Source organism: Galleria mellonella, unplaced genomic scaffold (genome assembly GCF_026898425.1).
Source record: "Galleria mellonella isolate WM207_F2 unplaced genomic scaffold, CSIRO_AGI_GalMel_v1 utg65, whole genome shotgun sequence".
In the NCBI taxonomy this organism is placed as follows: domain Eukaryota; kingdom Metazoa; phylum Arthropoda; class Insecta; order Lepidoptera; family Pyralidae; genus Galleria; species Galleria mellonella.
In genome coordinates this window covers 7,867,246-7,883,488 of record NW_026442138.1, presented here as the reverse complement: position 1 = coordinate 7,883,488, position 16,243 = coordinate 7,867,246, and the positions used below count along the sequence as shown (strand labels likewise).

The window sequence follows — 16,243 nt, the reverse complement described above, 5'->3', positions numbered from 1 at the left end:
GTCTATTTTATTTTTATTTGGTTATGATTATTCTTTGTCTTGTTAATTGTATTGTATAATATTTCATATTTATTTGTAATCAAGTAATGGTAATAGTATTTGAATGTTTCGATATTAATATAATTACCTGTTCTTCAATCGTTGCATGCCCGATAGGGTATAACTGTTGATACTGATGTCAAATCCAAAGCAATGGTTACTGCTATATGTATGTACACAGTTAGCAATAAAATTCTATTCTATTCTATTCTATTCTACTAATTCTTTTTTTAATGAAAGTAAAAACAGCACAAGTAATTCTGGCCTACCTGTTGCTTAGTGGTAGTCATCGTTTATAGTCATGAACAGTATCAAGGCCATCAAAAATATACTATGACTCACCCGCGGTATCCCTTCATATATTACCATTGCTGAAGATCATTTTATACCCCCGTACCCTGTTATTTTACTACCATATTCCATCCTTAAAATTTCAGACTGAAACACAGCCATGCGAGTACAAATGTCTAACGGCAGAAAGAAGTCTAGCATGCTCTGCAGTATGCTTTCATATAAAGTCTCTCCCTGTATATACATATTATTTATGGTGTCTCTTGTGTATAGTTATCATATCAGCTGATATCTGTCCACTGCTGAACATAGGTTTCTCCCATAGATTGCCATAAGGTTCTGAGCCACCTGCATCAACTGAGAAAAGTTCGGAATTATGACTTAGTAATAATGATTAAGTCAACATATGATTGCCGATTCATAATTTCTTGTTATTATAATTATACGAAGTATAAGAATTTTTAAAAAAAGTAAAAACGTTAAAAACTTAAAAATTCATATGTCTAAACTTGGAAACTTGTCAATACATATTCAGACTTTGTGTAGTGTCCAAATAAAGAATATTTTCTGTATGGAAAAAAAATCCTTTACCATTATCTCGTTTTCGTTTTTCTAGCATAAAAAAAAACTCTTAAAATATAGGTAATAATGAGATACTTTTGACAGATATCTAATATATATGTTCTCCTTTAACCAAAGGTTGTATGTAAGATAATGCCCTAGCGATAAGACCGGGTTTTTGTACCTTTATGTATATATTTTAATCTGAACTTTATGCTACTGTATTTCATTTAAATTGTTCATATGTCATTGTTTATTTTTATGTTTTTTGTGTAATATAGAGTCAAATAAATATATATTAATAATTATATCAGGATAAGATAGAAAAATTGATAAAAAAATATTGTAGACGTATTTATACAAAATAATGAAAAAAAAAAGGACAATTGTCTTATTTTAATTTTGGAGAAATACCCAGTAAAAAAGCTAAAGATTAGTATAACGATAAAATGGTATGGTTACAAATGTATCCCAGTAATATATTATGTAATTTCTGTATATTACATATACATGTATATTCCTGTATAGATATGGCTATTCATGTAAATTCAGCGTTCAAATCTATTGCCGGGATTTATCAAACAAAGGAAATATGTCAAGTCCCGTATTTATGTATGACAGACTGAAAGGCCAGGTCTAGCCAGATTATTGATAGGTGGGTACATATTTCAAAGCAAAATCATTGTATACTGATCGTACGTGTATGCTTAATTAATAAAGTTTATATATTATTTGTTAGTTTATTACGTGCCCTGGAAGGAAATATTAACTATTGTATATATATGTATATAATTATCCACCGTGAGTGTCTCGGCATAGAATGGGTCACCCCTTCCTTTCCCATGGGCGTCTTAAGAGGCGACTAAGGGAGGGCGAGGGATGAGCGGCAGCGCCCTCCTTTAAAACATCTAAAGCCTAATTGCGGTTGCCTACCCGTATGCCAGGCGTGACAACTATTGGCAAAGCTCCCATTATGGAGAAGGCTTATGTCCAGCAGTGAACAGTAATGGCGGAAATAATAATAATAAAATAGACCTATTGCCAGACATACGGGTATTTAACTATGTATTTATTAATACATGTAAAGACGGCAATAAATATTATTATTGTTGTTATATGAAATATGAAGATATTTATTTGAACATATACAGAAATAAATATAAATACTTGTAATAAGGTAAAAATAATTATGAGTAAAAAGGTTTATTGGACTAATATGTGTAAATAATAATCCATAATAATGTAGAAATTCCAGTTTGCAATGAATAATAGTAAGGAAATAGGTAATTTATTAAAAACTACTACATATTTTAATACCTATTTATTTTATATTGTTTTACTAGTTTTGTATTTAGGGATTGAAAAGACGTTTAAAATGGGCATGAAATTATAATTTATTCGAGAGTTAATAAATGTAGTAAGAATTTTAACTAAGCACAATTTATTTGGTAATTAAATATTGGCATATAAATAGTAATTAAAATGCAAATAAAAATGATATAAAACAGAAACAATTATCAAAATACTTTCCAAGAGGTTATTTTAATAGTTCTGCTAATATTATAAATGTGTATGTTTATAAAGATATTTGAATGTTAATTATTTAATTAAACCAGGTTAAACAGCTGAATGGATTTCTATAAAATTTAGAGTAGGTAGGAGTAGAGAGGTAGGTTATATTCTGTTTTAGTATATTTAGTTTTAGTACATTGTACATTGATGCACGTGGATAAAGTCAAATAACTAAAAAAAATAACTGTATTTACTATTATTAACTTCTGTGATGGTATTTATATAATAATGGTGTTTTGAATTAATAGTTACCTGTAAATAGGTTTTCCTCCGGTGGCCTTCCCGGCCCTGAACCATAGCACCATATAGACACGGTCTTCGTTGGTATCTGGTGTGACGTCACACGGTAATGACGCCGTCCGGCCAAGTACCGCGTCCACGTCCACGGTCGATACTGGAACAAAAGAAATTATTATGTAGAAAAATAAGATTTCTTGCGGTTTCTTCTTGCCAATGAGTTGCATTGTATTGTGATGATACCCCTTATCTATTTATTTATTTATTTCTATGAAAAGTATATTGTATATTTTTTTATATATTGTTCTCCTAAAAAAAGAGATCCATTGTAAACGTACCAATAAAATACACGAGGTTTCGGAGATATCGTACAATTGTTTCGTATGATGCTTTACATTGTAAATGTTATATATTTACATATAGATTTCCTCCCTAACAAGTTCTTCGCTTACAACATTTAAATAAATGGGACTAACACGGGAGTCTTATCGACTACTGATCTATTATTGACTGTTTAATGAGTTCTTAGACGATAAACTAAAGTAAATTATTTAATTATTGATAATAAGGCGTTTATGCCGCCGTATGATCCTAGCATGGAATAGGCGACCCCTTCCTTTTCCGTAGGTGTCGTAAGAGGCGGCTAAGGGAATTGAGTGGTCGAGAGATGGGCAGCAGCATCCCTCTTAAAACATCACAAAAGCCTAACTGTGGTTGTCAAGCCGCGTGCCGAGCGTAGCAACTACTCGCAAAATTCCGCTAATAGAGAAGGCTGTGTTCAGCGGTGGACAGTTAATGGCCGATATGATGATGAATAAGATGTTAAGCAAGATATAAAGGTCTACATGTCGTATGTTATGTAATAATAAACAAGTTGTCAATTTATATGGTAAAAACTGGAACCTGACTACGTTTATGATCAAAGTATCTCAGACATCACAAAAATCATATGTTCCCATGATACTTTATATGTTACCATTTCTGAAGACTAGAGTCGTTATTATAAAATTAAAAAAAATATAATATTATTTTACTATTTGTAACGACACTTGGATGTTTAAATATTTATTATTCAGTAGGTACCTAATGTTTTATCGACCGTTTATGTGTCGTGGAACATGTTAGTATATTTTTTGTAAGAAAGTTTGTAAAAATGGAATTTGATATACAAATGGATCAAATTGTAGATTAACTTAATAATTATAGGACACTGTTTAACCTAAGTCACGCAAAGTCATGATTTGTAGCTAATAAGTACAAAATGAGTCTGAAAGAAAATTTAGCTATATTGACCTTTTTGGCGATTACTAATGAATACTGGCAAAGCACAGTTCTCGTTGCTTTTTCCTTTTGACAATGTTACTTGCCTTTGTAAGCTAACGAAAAAGGTAAACTTATTAGGCAATGTATGCAATTTATGCGTTAGTAGGTATATGTATGTATACATATAAATTTAAGTTAGGACTTCTACTAATAATAACAGCGGTCAATCCTCAAATGTTGGCAGTCATTTGCTTGAATACCTCTGTCCCATTCGTGTTTCAATCGTAAAGCAGTTGCGTTTGCATGACTGTGTTTCGGTTTGAAGGGTGGGATATGGTCTGAATTAACAGGGTACAGAGGAATAACACCCAAGTCCTAAGGAATGGCAACGCATGGGGGTATCATGGGCGAAACAGTATACTCTGTTATGTCCATGCTACTGCTCATGTCTATAGGCGACGGTTACCACTTTCCATCAAGTGGGCCGTCAGCTTGTTTGCCATTTTAAGTTGTATAATAAAAAATTACGTAATTCTAACTTTATATGTATATATGATATAATATATTCTTTAGCAATATAAAGGTTGTAAGCTTCTTAGTGATAAATAGAAATGAAGCACAAGTACTTACAGTTCATTTAATTTAGATATAATACTATTAAATCATGTATTTATTTATTTTACTTTCTGTTTGATATGTAACAAATAATATAACATAAATACCCAACTTCTGTTAATCCATTGACATTTATTTAATTATAGCTTCTTTAGGACTTCTATCAACAATAATTGCGATATATTTTATATAATGACCACGTGGTTTACTATACTTGTTTACTCTTGATATGTCAGGGAGCTCCGCTCTGTTCAACGGTTGGACAAGAAGTGTCTCCAACCAAACCCAAATAACAATCTTTTATATCTAAAGGGCCGAATTCGAGTGAACAAGTCAGCGAGACCACGTGTTCTTACAATTTCATTACTTTTTATTTAAGTATTATGACAATAAATAATTATAAAATTAATTTAAATATAAATTAATGTTTTATATACATTACAAGAATAATTTATTACCAAATTTGGTATAATAATAATTTTAACGTTTTAGAATATTTAGTTAGTCTGATTTTTATTAATAAATGTTGGTACACATTAAAACACAAGATGTTTAAGAAAATTAATATAACTTCAATAAATATCTAACACATGTATACTAATAGTAGCGGAATTGGACAAAATAATCCTAATAAATTAATCACAAATATAGACTTTCGCAAAATAACACCTAATTTCCTAAAATGTATGATTTTTTAACTTTATTATTGTAAAAAATACAGAAAAGTACATGATTTAACAGTATCATTTAAACCACTAAGGTTTGTATATAAAAATCTCGTATCAAAAGTAGTCTATTAAATCGAAAATTGAATTATAATTAGTGTAAGTATTTATGTTGGCGTTATTCCCGTTTTAAATTTGAGTATACCTAACTAGTTTCCAACTCAATAAAATGTGATAAAAGCCGACATAAATGATTGCACATTATTTGTAGTTCAAGTTGTTACTCGTATATAAGTGAACTGATTTAAAAATATATAAATAAACGAAATGAAGACAGGGAAATGAGAGTACCTAACTAGCGATTTTATGGAATACCTGACGATCCATGAAATCACAGAATTTCATATTTTACTCGATTTAGATTAGTGAAACGATGTATTAAAATACAACAATATATTTAGTACACATTGTTGTATTATGTTACACTATTATTATTGTTAACACTCATGTATGGAAGCGAATCATGGGTATGGCAAAAGAAGCATGAAAGTAAGATAAATGCTGTAGAGATAAGAGCTCTGAGAAGTATGTATTATGGTATTACATTTAATGATATAGTGAGAAATAGTGTGATTAGAAAGAAGTATGGACTGAAAAACGATGTAGTGGCAAAAATCGAAAAGGGATTGTTGCGTTGGTTTGGTCATTTGGAGAGCGTGGATGAAATAAGAATTACGGAAGAGATTTATCAAGCAAGAATGAATGGAGATATCGGTAGAGGCCGCTCTAGGTAGACATATGTCAACTAAATAGGCGATGTGCTGAAAAAGGGTCAAATTAAGAGTACCCGTAACAGGCGAGCGTGTAAGAAAAGATTGATGAACGTTGAAGAATCGAAAGTTGGAATCGAATCATCACCATTGATTCTGCCTTCCCTAATGAGAGACAGGCGTGGCAGATATGTATGTATGTATTCTTTTTTTAGTAACAAGACGTAATAGATTAGATTATTTGACATCTTTCGTAGTTATATGATATTTCATAACATTCTTAATATTTTTATTTACCGTATTGTCTTGTTCCACTTATGCTTTATACTGTTTTTAGTATAGCTCTGTATTTATTTATCTTGTCGCAGTTAGACGAGTCACTGCCATGTTATTCTTGTATAAACTCCTTAGTATAACAGACGGAAACTAATTTCGGCTCGCCAAATCGTCGACACAATACATTTATGCTTTACGCTCTAGAGACTCTTGGGTAACAAGCTTTGTCTTTGTAATCAAAAACCGTAGATTTTACAGCGTCTAGAAGTACCCACTTACAATTATGTAAGTATAAACTGTTCACTTTATATTCTGTTTACTAAAATATTATAGTAAGATGTAGGCACATTTTTACAAGCTTACAAACCTCGTAGTATGTAAATTCATTTCTATAAGAATTGCACATTTAATTGACTTAATCAGTTCAATGGCATATCATATAAATTAATATTTATCAAGATAAAATACCAATGTAAATGCGATTGTCGTCCTATAGGTAGATATTTTTGTATAACGCTAAGGAATAAGCCTACAGGTCTAAACTTTTTTAATGATTCATCAGCTTTTTCCCTGGCTGATTGTTGCTTGTTTTTAATCAAAAATCAAAATATTTCGTCGCAAAAGTAAGTAAATATAAGAAGAAAGACAACTGAAATAGAAGTGAGCTAGGCAAAAAGTTAGAATGTTTTCGGAGAAGTGGGTTAAGTTAGTTACATTCTGGATATCAAGTGATTGAACCTATGATGCAGAGAAAGGAGTGGTTAATATTATAATTAGGACCATTATGTAGGAAAGAGATGATCAAGTTCAAAATAGAGACGTACAGGAGATATCAACTTGGAAGTCATCATAAAATAATTTGCTTTATAAAAAATATTTTATATAATATATAAAGAATAACGAATTTTGCTTTAGTATAAAAATATACCTATATAAAATTTTCGGTTGCTGATATTTTTATTGTTTTAAATGCACTAATTGCGAAAAAGTGAGACTTTTCTGAGGGCAGCCTAGAAATTCTTGATATCAGAGAGCACCGTCCTCTTACGAGTAGTAATAGTTATACTTCTGCTTGTAATTAAAAAGATTTTATTTTCGTATTATTTCGGTTAAACGTGTGACATTGGACTCTAATATGCTCGGTGAAATGTCGACACGATAAATATGCCACTAGTTTCATCCGCCCATTCCATTAAGGATTATAGTCGTGAGTATATTTATTTCATTATTCATATTGTATTCAATAAAAAAGCTGTAAATTAAGTAGTACATTACGATTCCATTACCTACCAAATTGTATTTCGCGAATAACAAAAACGTCTAAGTGAATAATATTGTATCTCTGTATACACGGTTATGATTCTTAGCTTTCTTTTCCTTGGGCGATAAAGGGCGCATGAATATAAATAGGCGTAATATGAAAACGTTCCGTTTCCCTCACCGCGCGAAATAATCCTCTTTTCTTCGCGGGAAAAACTGTCACACCATGTTGGGGCCAAGTAATGTGCATCATCAGTCATACTTAGGAAGAATTTTCAATTTACTCAGTGTGAAGACTATAATAAAGATGGATTACATTGTCTCGAGGTGTCAGCCGATTATCAATTTACTAAGAGAACTGGGATAGTTAAAATATATTTATTTATTGAACTACTTAATATACTAGACAGTGTAAAAGGCGGACTTAACACTATATGATGTTGTCTACCCGTCAATCATAGACAGGAATAATAGAAAATATAATTGAACGTGCAACGTTAGGAGCAAATAAATAGAAAAATGTACGGTATTTAATATATCACATTTACTTTCTCATTTTGGTTGGATCATCGGTTACAATGTTATGCTTAACAACAATAGTTCAAGCTTTGCTTAGTTAAGGACTAGATGGCGATACACATTATGTTTAGGATTATGTATTTAAGTGTTTAAAGGAAAGTAAATTGTTAATTTATGATCTCGTAATATAAACAAGAAATATTGGAGTATATTCAGTTGATAAAATGCTGATGTACAATAAAAAAATAATTGTTTATAAGATATTACATACCATGTTAAAAACCACGAATTAGGTTAATTTCAGTAGAAAGAAAAAGATGTACTTGAACTAAACTATCTTTATTATTTATTCAAACTAACGATCACCGTAGGGCACCAAATTGGTTAGATACATCGTACAGTATTGAACGAATAAAAGATTTATAAATGCTTAAAATTATTATTGATATTTTTCTAATACTAGTGGGAATGGGTTTGTAATAGAGTGAGGTATGTGGTAAAGAAACAACGGGATATTTGTAATATTTTTATAGTAAACAGTATTAAAAATTAATTCTTCTGTGCACAGCAATATGAATAAATTATGCCTTTGTAATTATGTATTGCGTTGAACCATGTACAAGGTTTAATACAAAAGGCATGATCCCACGATCAATTAGAAAAAGCCAGTCTTGAATAATACTTTAAAATTGATATCATTAAATTTTTAAATGTTATTCTTTATTTTTTTTATATTCATATTTGAGAAAAAGGAATAAAGGGTATTTATTCTATAAGGCAGCAAGTGAATCACGTAAATCGTTGGAACGATGCAGTCTTGAAAAAGTAAAAAAAACTTCTATAATAAAGGATACTATGATACTTAGAAGTGCGTAAAACATCCTAAAATTATGGAGTCTGTATCAAATGAGTGCTAAGCCATGACATCACTACCACTAGAGTAGACATTCGCGTAGATCGGCTTCTACGATAGACAATCTGTTACGCCGTATTTGCTGGGCTTCACTGATTACGCTGCACGTTTTGGCATCTCACGTAAAAAATAAGAAAATGATCAATGATGACGTCATTGCAACTCCCGTAGCCGCTTCGCTTAATTTGCCTTCTACGACAGACAATCTGCTACGCCGCATGCCGTACGTACGCTTCATTGACTATGTAGCGCTTGTTAAGGAATTATGATAAAAAAACAGTACGTCTGAAATAATTACAACAGATATTTTTTGCAGATTTTTGAGGATTGCATTTGAAATAAATTTTATTGTGTCATTATTTTGTCATTTTTATGATAAAGTCACTAAAAAGAATCTATCACTAACGGCAAGCGACCAACGTTTGTCCGCGATCGACAATATTCGAATATTTATGTCCTGGAACGTTCGGAATCGGGTTTTTAGAAATGTCGTTCGCAGCGGCCAACGCAGCAGGCGAAGGTCACCAGTCCTACAATATACCCAGCGAAGACCGATAGTTCGATAGTTAATTAAAAATATTGTGTTTTGGAGATCTTAGACTATATAAGACTGCTAAAAGTTGAAATAGATATAAAGGGGGACAGGCTTTCTTACTAATGGGCGCTAACAGCTCTTTTGTTAGTCCAATATCCTATCCTGTCAGGTCGACCTGGACGCGGTTCTCCCTGAAAATAGTTGTTGTTAAATTTTGCGGATTTCATTGCATTGCAATCCTTATCTAACATCCCTCATTGATGCCCCGCCAGCATATACCGATAGTACAGGCGGGATAACCATTCCATTATCACCATATTAAAATAAAATAGATAAAGCTGCATATGTAAATACAAAATCCATATATTGACGTATATAAATGAAATATTAATAATAAATAAATAGTACTGGATCTAAAATTAACATTAGATGATGACTACTGATTTCGTTAAAACTTATCGATCGGACATGAATCATTAATCAATCAGAATTAGTTTAATATTGAAGAAGATATAATCTCGTTTTTTTTTTAATGTGGGCGTACACTCATATAAAAAATATCTAATATAAATAATCCCTACACTGAGTCTCTTTTATACGACTCCTATTTCAATTAAGAATTTATATAATACCTCAGTATAATATTTTATGGCTATAAAGTAAATATTTTATACGATAAAGCGTCTTTCATTGTTTGTAAAGTCCAAAATTTTACATATTACTAGGTGTGAAGATTTAAAACATGATGAATGATGTTGGAAGCTTCTAATAAACGAAATCCACCGTGATCGGGTTGTTTATTTTGTATAATTTAATTTTACCCTTGTTGACTTATAACAAAGCCAATCAATGCCAACTGATCGTTATGATGATTAATCAAAGTTATAATACGATGCATACTTAATTAGTTAAACAGTTTACAAAATAGCAACCGTTAATGAGATACGTATTATTAATATGGTAATAGAGATCATATTAGGTTTTCATTAAAAACTGAGCGTGCATGGAAGTACAATATGTAATGAAATGTTTACAATGTAACCGGTGATTAAAATTAACACCAATGTAATTGAAATTAAAAGAGCTTGTTTACATTTAAATAAGTAGTTGAAATACTTTTTAATTTTTTCATGCATTAGCGAAGAATTTTAAAAAAGGTTGAATGAATATAAAAAAAAAAATGAGAGAGAAAATAACAGCAATAATAAAAAAAATATTAGGTAGGAAGTTTTATCGACTTAAAAAGATTTCTCTATTACGTGTTCCCATTATTTTTTATTTTATTAATATTCGTACTACTATAATGGTATAAAAGTATAGATAAACTTCTTCCGTAGCTTACGGAAGCCTATGAACTTAGATAAAGTATAATAACTACTTACAATACAACTAAAAACTAAAAAAAAAAAAACAAAATCAAGGTTGTTTGTGGTATTGCAAGTTGTTTATTTAATTTTTTTTTCTAAAGTGACGAGAACTACTTAGTGATTAATTTTTAAATCATTCATTAGAATCGTAAATAGATGAGAATTAAATCTAGTTTGAAATATCTTGGAAAGAGTGATAACTCTATGGAATAACATGAAAAAACATATATATAAAGAAACAAAAAACAAACGTTTTAGAAACGTTTTAGAACGCGTTCGATATGTGTAATTTTGTGTATTTACGTTCATTAGAAACAAAGTATAACAACATCAAGGATATAATTTTAATGCTGGGCGTGGAACGTAAGCAAACTACATTACAAAAGTTCGACTAAGTACACAAACTACATAAAGCAGGGCCAAACTTCAACGTAAATGGCCCGGCGAAAATAAAAGGAAACCAGAAATCCTACGAAGTACCACACAACGCCTACTCGCATTAAGATAAGCATAGAAATGAAATTCCAAATCGGTCCCGCCCCTTTATTTCGATGTCACCGCCGCGTTTGTGTTGGAATAATTTCACAATAAACCTGTTCTGACAATGCTTACAGTTACGACGGCGAATGTCGCGGATAATGTATCGGAAATATAAATTATATTAGATTGGGGGTTCGCTTGTATAATGGTGGACTATAACGTGCCCGCAGATTGTGTCGTGTTGGAGGGCACTAAAGAATTGCGCCACTCATTATTGTGGTGCCGAATGTGGGCTTATGACTGGTAGCGATGTGTCACGACATGCAGTGGTTTTGTGGCGTATGTGAGTTAGAAGTATAATTTGGCTACATGTGGATTGGAGTATCAACAATTTTACTAATAATACATAAATTTGTATTAATGAAACTTACAGGTGACGTGTATAGAAATAATCTATCTTCATATAGACTTGTTTTACAAGCCCATTTAAATTACAATATTTGTATGATTATTATTCTGGGTTCGGAATGTTGTTATCTGCTAGGTTGAAGCTACAAGAAACTCAACAGTTACTATTTGAAATTTATTTACAGTGTACAAGAAAATTTTCCATTTGTATGGGTATTTTCTATGTTATAAAAGAGCAAATGCAATTCAATTCAAATGACAAATGTTATGTGCGTATTGGTATTTTTAATATAAAAGGTGTAAAGGAACTGGTATAATAAAATTTAATCTTTTCTGTAGGATTTTCCGTAAAGGATTTCGGTAAGCCAAGGATCTTTTGGTGGACCACGCTTTGATATTTTATCAGTACACGGGTAAGCGTGGACAGGGGTGACAGATATGTATGTATGTATGAGTAAGTGTCTCTTCAGCCGCTATATATCTTTTTATATATAATATAGGAAAGAAATGTATAATTAGTGAACAAAGCCCCTTTAATGCTTAATAGTTTCCCAGTGTTGGTACTGGTTAGTTCGATTTTATTAAGCACTAAAGACTATTTCTAGATTAACTATAAATCGAGAAGTGATTTGATTATGAGAAATGGATACAATAAGTTCAGGTTAGTACAATAAGGAAAGAAGTTACTACTAGGACTATATGTTCCAGTGGTAGCTTTTTTCCTTGCAAGTTTATTCATTATACCATTACCCAGAGGGCTGATTTGTTCTTTGACCTATTTCATTTTTTTTTTATTTATTCTTTATTGACCACATTACAAATAAAAATATCTGGTTCAAAAGGCGGACTTCATACTATATAACATTCTCTCCCAGTCAACTTTTGGCAAAACAGAAATGTAATTTTGCGGTAAAAAAAAATGAAAATTGTTGCATATAAACAATTGTACTGTGAGTTAACTGTCGATGCTATGATACTAGGGTAAGCACAGCATTTCTTTTTGTTTTTGGAAGCATTGAAGATGCACCCTCTGAGATTATTTTCATTTCAATTTGTCACTCGGGTGGCTATATATTTCGAAAAATGGTATTATATTTGCTCAATAAGACATTTAGATGTCTGATTCTAAGACGTCTATGGTTCTCTCGTATATCTCAATCATCAGTATCACGAACATAGATATTTTCTTAATCCATCAACTTTGCATTTTAAAGCATCTTTGAAAAGTCATTATACAGAAAAGTGTTTGTCACATTATGCTTTCGATATCTCAGCTAGTGTTTAAAGTTAAAATGGATTTTTTGTATAATTTACATTGTTTTAAAATAATTTCTGTGTAATTGAATTACTTTATGTAATGGGATATGAACTTTTTCACTTGCGATGTAACTACGAGTTTTAAGAACACTAAAAAAACGCTAAAATCCGCTAAGGGAAGCTAAGAAAAGCTCTTACGTCTCTCGTTCTCTCAATATATCATATTTTTTCTCAGACTCTGAAGATATACGAGCGGCGGTTACGCGCGTGACAGGCTTCTGGGGGTAATATTAATAAAATTATTGTGGAGACACGTAGCGCGTTGACCTACTCGTTTAACAATACCTACTCGGTTAGTATAGAACAGATGTTCTGTTTTATTATAAGGTTCGTGTTGTTAGAGAGTTGGTACGGAGGATTGTGGTAGATTTACATTTTAGTATGCTGAATAGGAAAAGTTATTATTACCGAGGCTAAATAATAATCTCCGATGAGCTGCTAATCCTATCTTATACGAATATTATGAACATCTAAATAACCAAACTTTCACGAGGTTTAGATATAACAAACGTTTAAAGGGCTGGACGGATTCGAACGTAATATTGGTGTGTGTAAAACATCGGTAGATCGTTTTTGATCACACATGAAAAGCCGTAACACACAGCAAGTTTATATTAAAATTAAATTATGAGATGAAATTGACTGACTCATCAAAGCACAGATAAATCCTTGGATTTAGAAATATGAAATGTTATGTTATGTTGTAATATGGATTCTTTATATAACAATACTAGGAAGGGATTTCCCGAAATTTCCACGGGAACGGGAGATAAGATGTTCGCTCGGGTAAAATCACTGGAAACAGCAAATTAATGGACAAAATAGGCATTAAATTCATTATCGCGGTAAAAATACGAATCTGATATATAATCTATATGTGTATTATATACATTTATATTAATGTAAAAGCACTAAGTAAAGATTTTTCCAAATTGGCACGGGACAGGGAGATGAAAAAATGTTTATATTACGACTGTTAATATGTAGATGTATTTTATATAGCTAGTGCTCATATAATGCATTTATATTTAATATATAAATATATTATGTAAATTTGGAGAAACAACTGGTTGAAATATGACAAAATTGCCGCATTTAGAGACAATTCTCCTTGGGCTCTGTGACAAAATATGCACATTAATAATATCAAGTTCACAATTTCATAAAATTATATTAATAAATATATTTTGGTGACACGAGATTTTTATATATTAAATATAATGAATAATTAATTTTATCTTATTAATTATAAGAACCCGTGTCACAATATTCGTTTACGCAATTCTCCGAAATCGCTGAACCGACTTTAATGAAATTTTATACATGTATGTATACTGTTTGCTCTAATTTAAGATATGTGGTATTTTTAATCTCAATAAGAAGCAAAACCTGTCAGGTGTGAATTGAACTCACGCGCCAAGGGTTCTGTAGGTAGATATGTGATAAATGACCTTTATTGCATTTTGAAACAACAGTTATGGTGATAACATTTTTTTTTATTAGATATAAGCTCGTTTCAATATAGACTGCTCACACTACTGGCATTTCATCGTATGGCTTGACTTTAGCGCCTTTCCTGGCATGTCTTGTCATGCGGCGGTGGTTATGTCTGGAAAAGGGCTTGGTTCGGCGCGTTTGACTGGCTAGTGGCGATATCTCATGACGTGATATGATGTTACAATTTTTATACTTAATGGTTTTATTTATTGCTACGGCAATTTGTAATTTGGGCTATAATTATGGGTAAAAATTGAACTGCATAACTAAGTTTGTGTTAGAATGTTTAGAAATATTTTTTTATTTTTCTTGTAATATTTACATATGCTTTTATAAATTGTAATTATTTTAGATTTTTCGTGTCATAAATTTCGGAGATAGAAAGGAAAGAATATTATTAGCCATTTTCGACTATAAGTAAAAAATTACGCAGCATTAAAATAAATAAAAAATAATTTATAATATACATACAAATGAAACTTTATTGTATAATATTCTACTTGGACCAGTAGATAAATTTTGAAATTTTGATTACTCTTTTTGACCGCCGAAAAGCAAATACTTTTTAATTTTTTTTTTATTATAATATACTCGTATGTACGTTAATGATAAGTAAAATTATTCAAAATTTCAAATTAATATAATTTGAAGTTGGTGAGATATTAGACACTGTGATAGATGGACGGACATACAAAGAAAAACCGTAAAGGTTTCTTTGCATCTTTATGATACCAAACACTGAAAATAGACTCAATAGATGATAGTAGGGATAAAACAACGACGTGCAAGGCCGTCTAATATTACGAGTATATAATTATATTGAGTTCTAAGAATTGATAGACTAAATTGACAATGGGCCGGTTATATACTCATTGCACGTAGAAACGACAGCTTACGGAGAAGAAAGGTTCAATGTTGGGTAATATATAGGAATATACATTTATTGTGGTTATAACATTCTATATATTGGTCTAATAATATATATATTGGTTGTTCAATATATAATATTGAAATAAAGGCCATTATTTATATAATAATAATAAATAGATTTATTTTCTCTTCACAATTCATCACAGTGAGATACAATGAGACATGTTTATATTAAAGTAATTAAATTATAAATATAATTGTGAGAGACTGGTGCCTGAGATAGGTATAAGAATACCTGTATTACAGGTCACCAGGACCTCACTCCGTAGGATTACTTACTAAGTACTTGTAATATAATAAGTGAATTCAATATAAGTAAATGTAGTAAGGTATTATAATACCTTCTTTTTAGTCTTCAGAATATTTACTAATTTAATTTTTTTATAATTATTTTAAATCACTACTATAAATTAAAAATAATAACAGTGACCCCTTATAAGTAAACTTAGTGTAGTGCAACGACCTGAAATATGTAATTTGTGGCGAAATACGAGGAAAGCCTGTGATTAACAGTTCAGTGGACAATAACATTTGCATTCATAAGTATGTTTGTATTGATCTGGGCGGTTTCTATGAATTATATATCATGTAATTTTTACCTGAAACGTTGTCTGTGTGACTGATATATACTGATATACCTCTTATAAGAAGAAGTTTCCGAAATATTCCTGTTTGTCCAAAATAGCAGGAGCATGCGACATTTAATTTTGATGGTAATTTGTACAAGA

At 31.0% G+C, this 16,243-nt stretch overlaps 1 protein-coding gene across 3 annotated transcripts in view; it reads right to left on the bottom strand.

The window, feature by feature from the left end:
- The window catches only part of LOC113519903 (neural cell adhesion molecule 1-like), a 144,283-nt gene that overhangs the window by 93,281 nt on the left and 34,759 nt on the right, over positions 1-16,243 (bottom strand). For all 3 annotated transcript variants that reach the window (XM_026905125.3, XM_031913169.2, XM_052900430.1), the window contains exon 3: positions 2,716-2,857. In XM_026905125.3, coding sequence (XP_026760926.1) covers positions 2,716-2,857 — 142 coding nt within the window. The remainder of the gene's footprint in view (positions 1-2,715; positions 2,858-16,243) is intronic.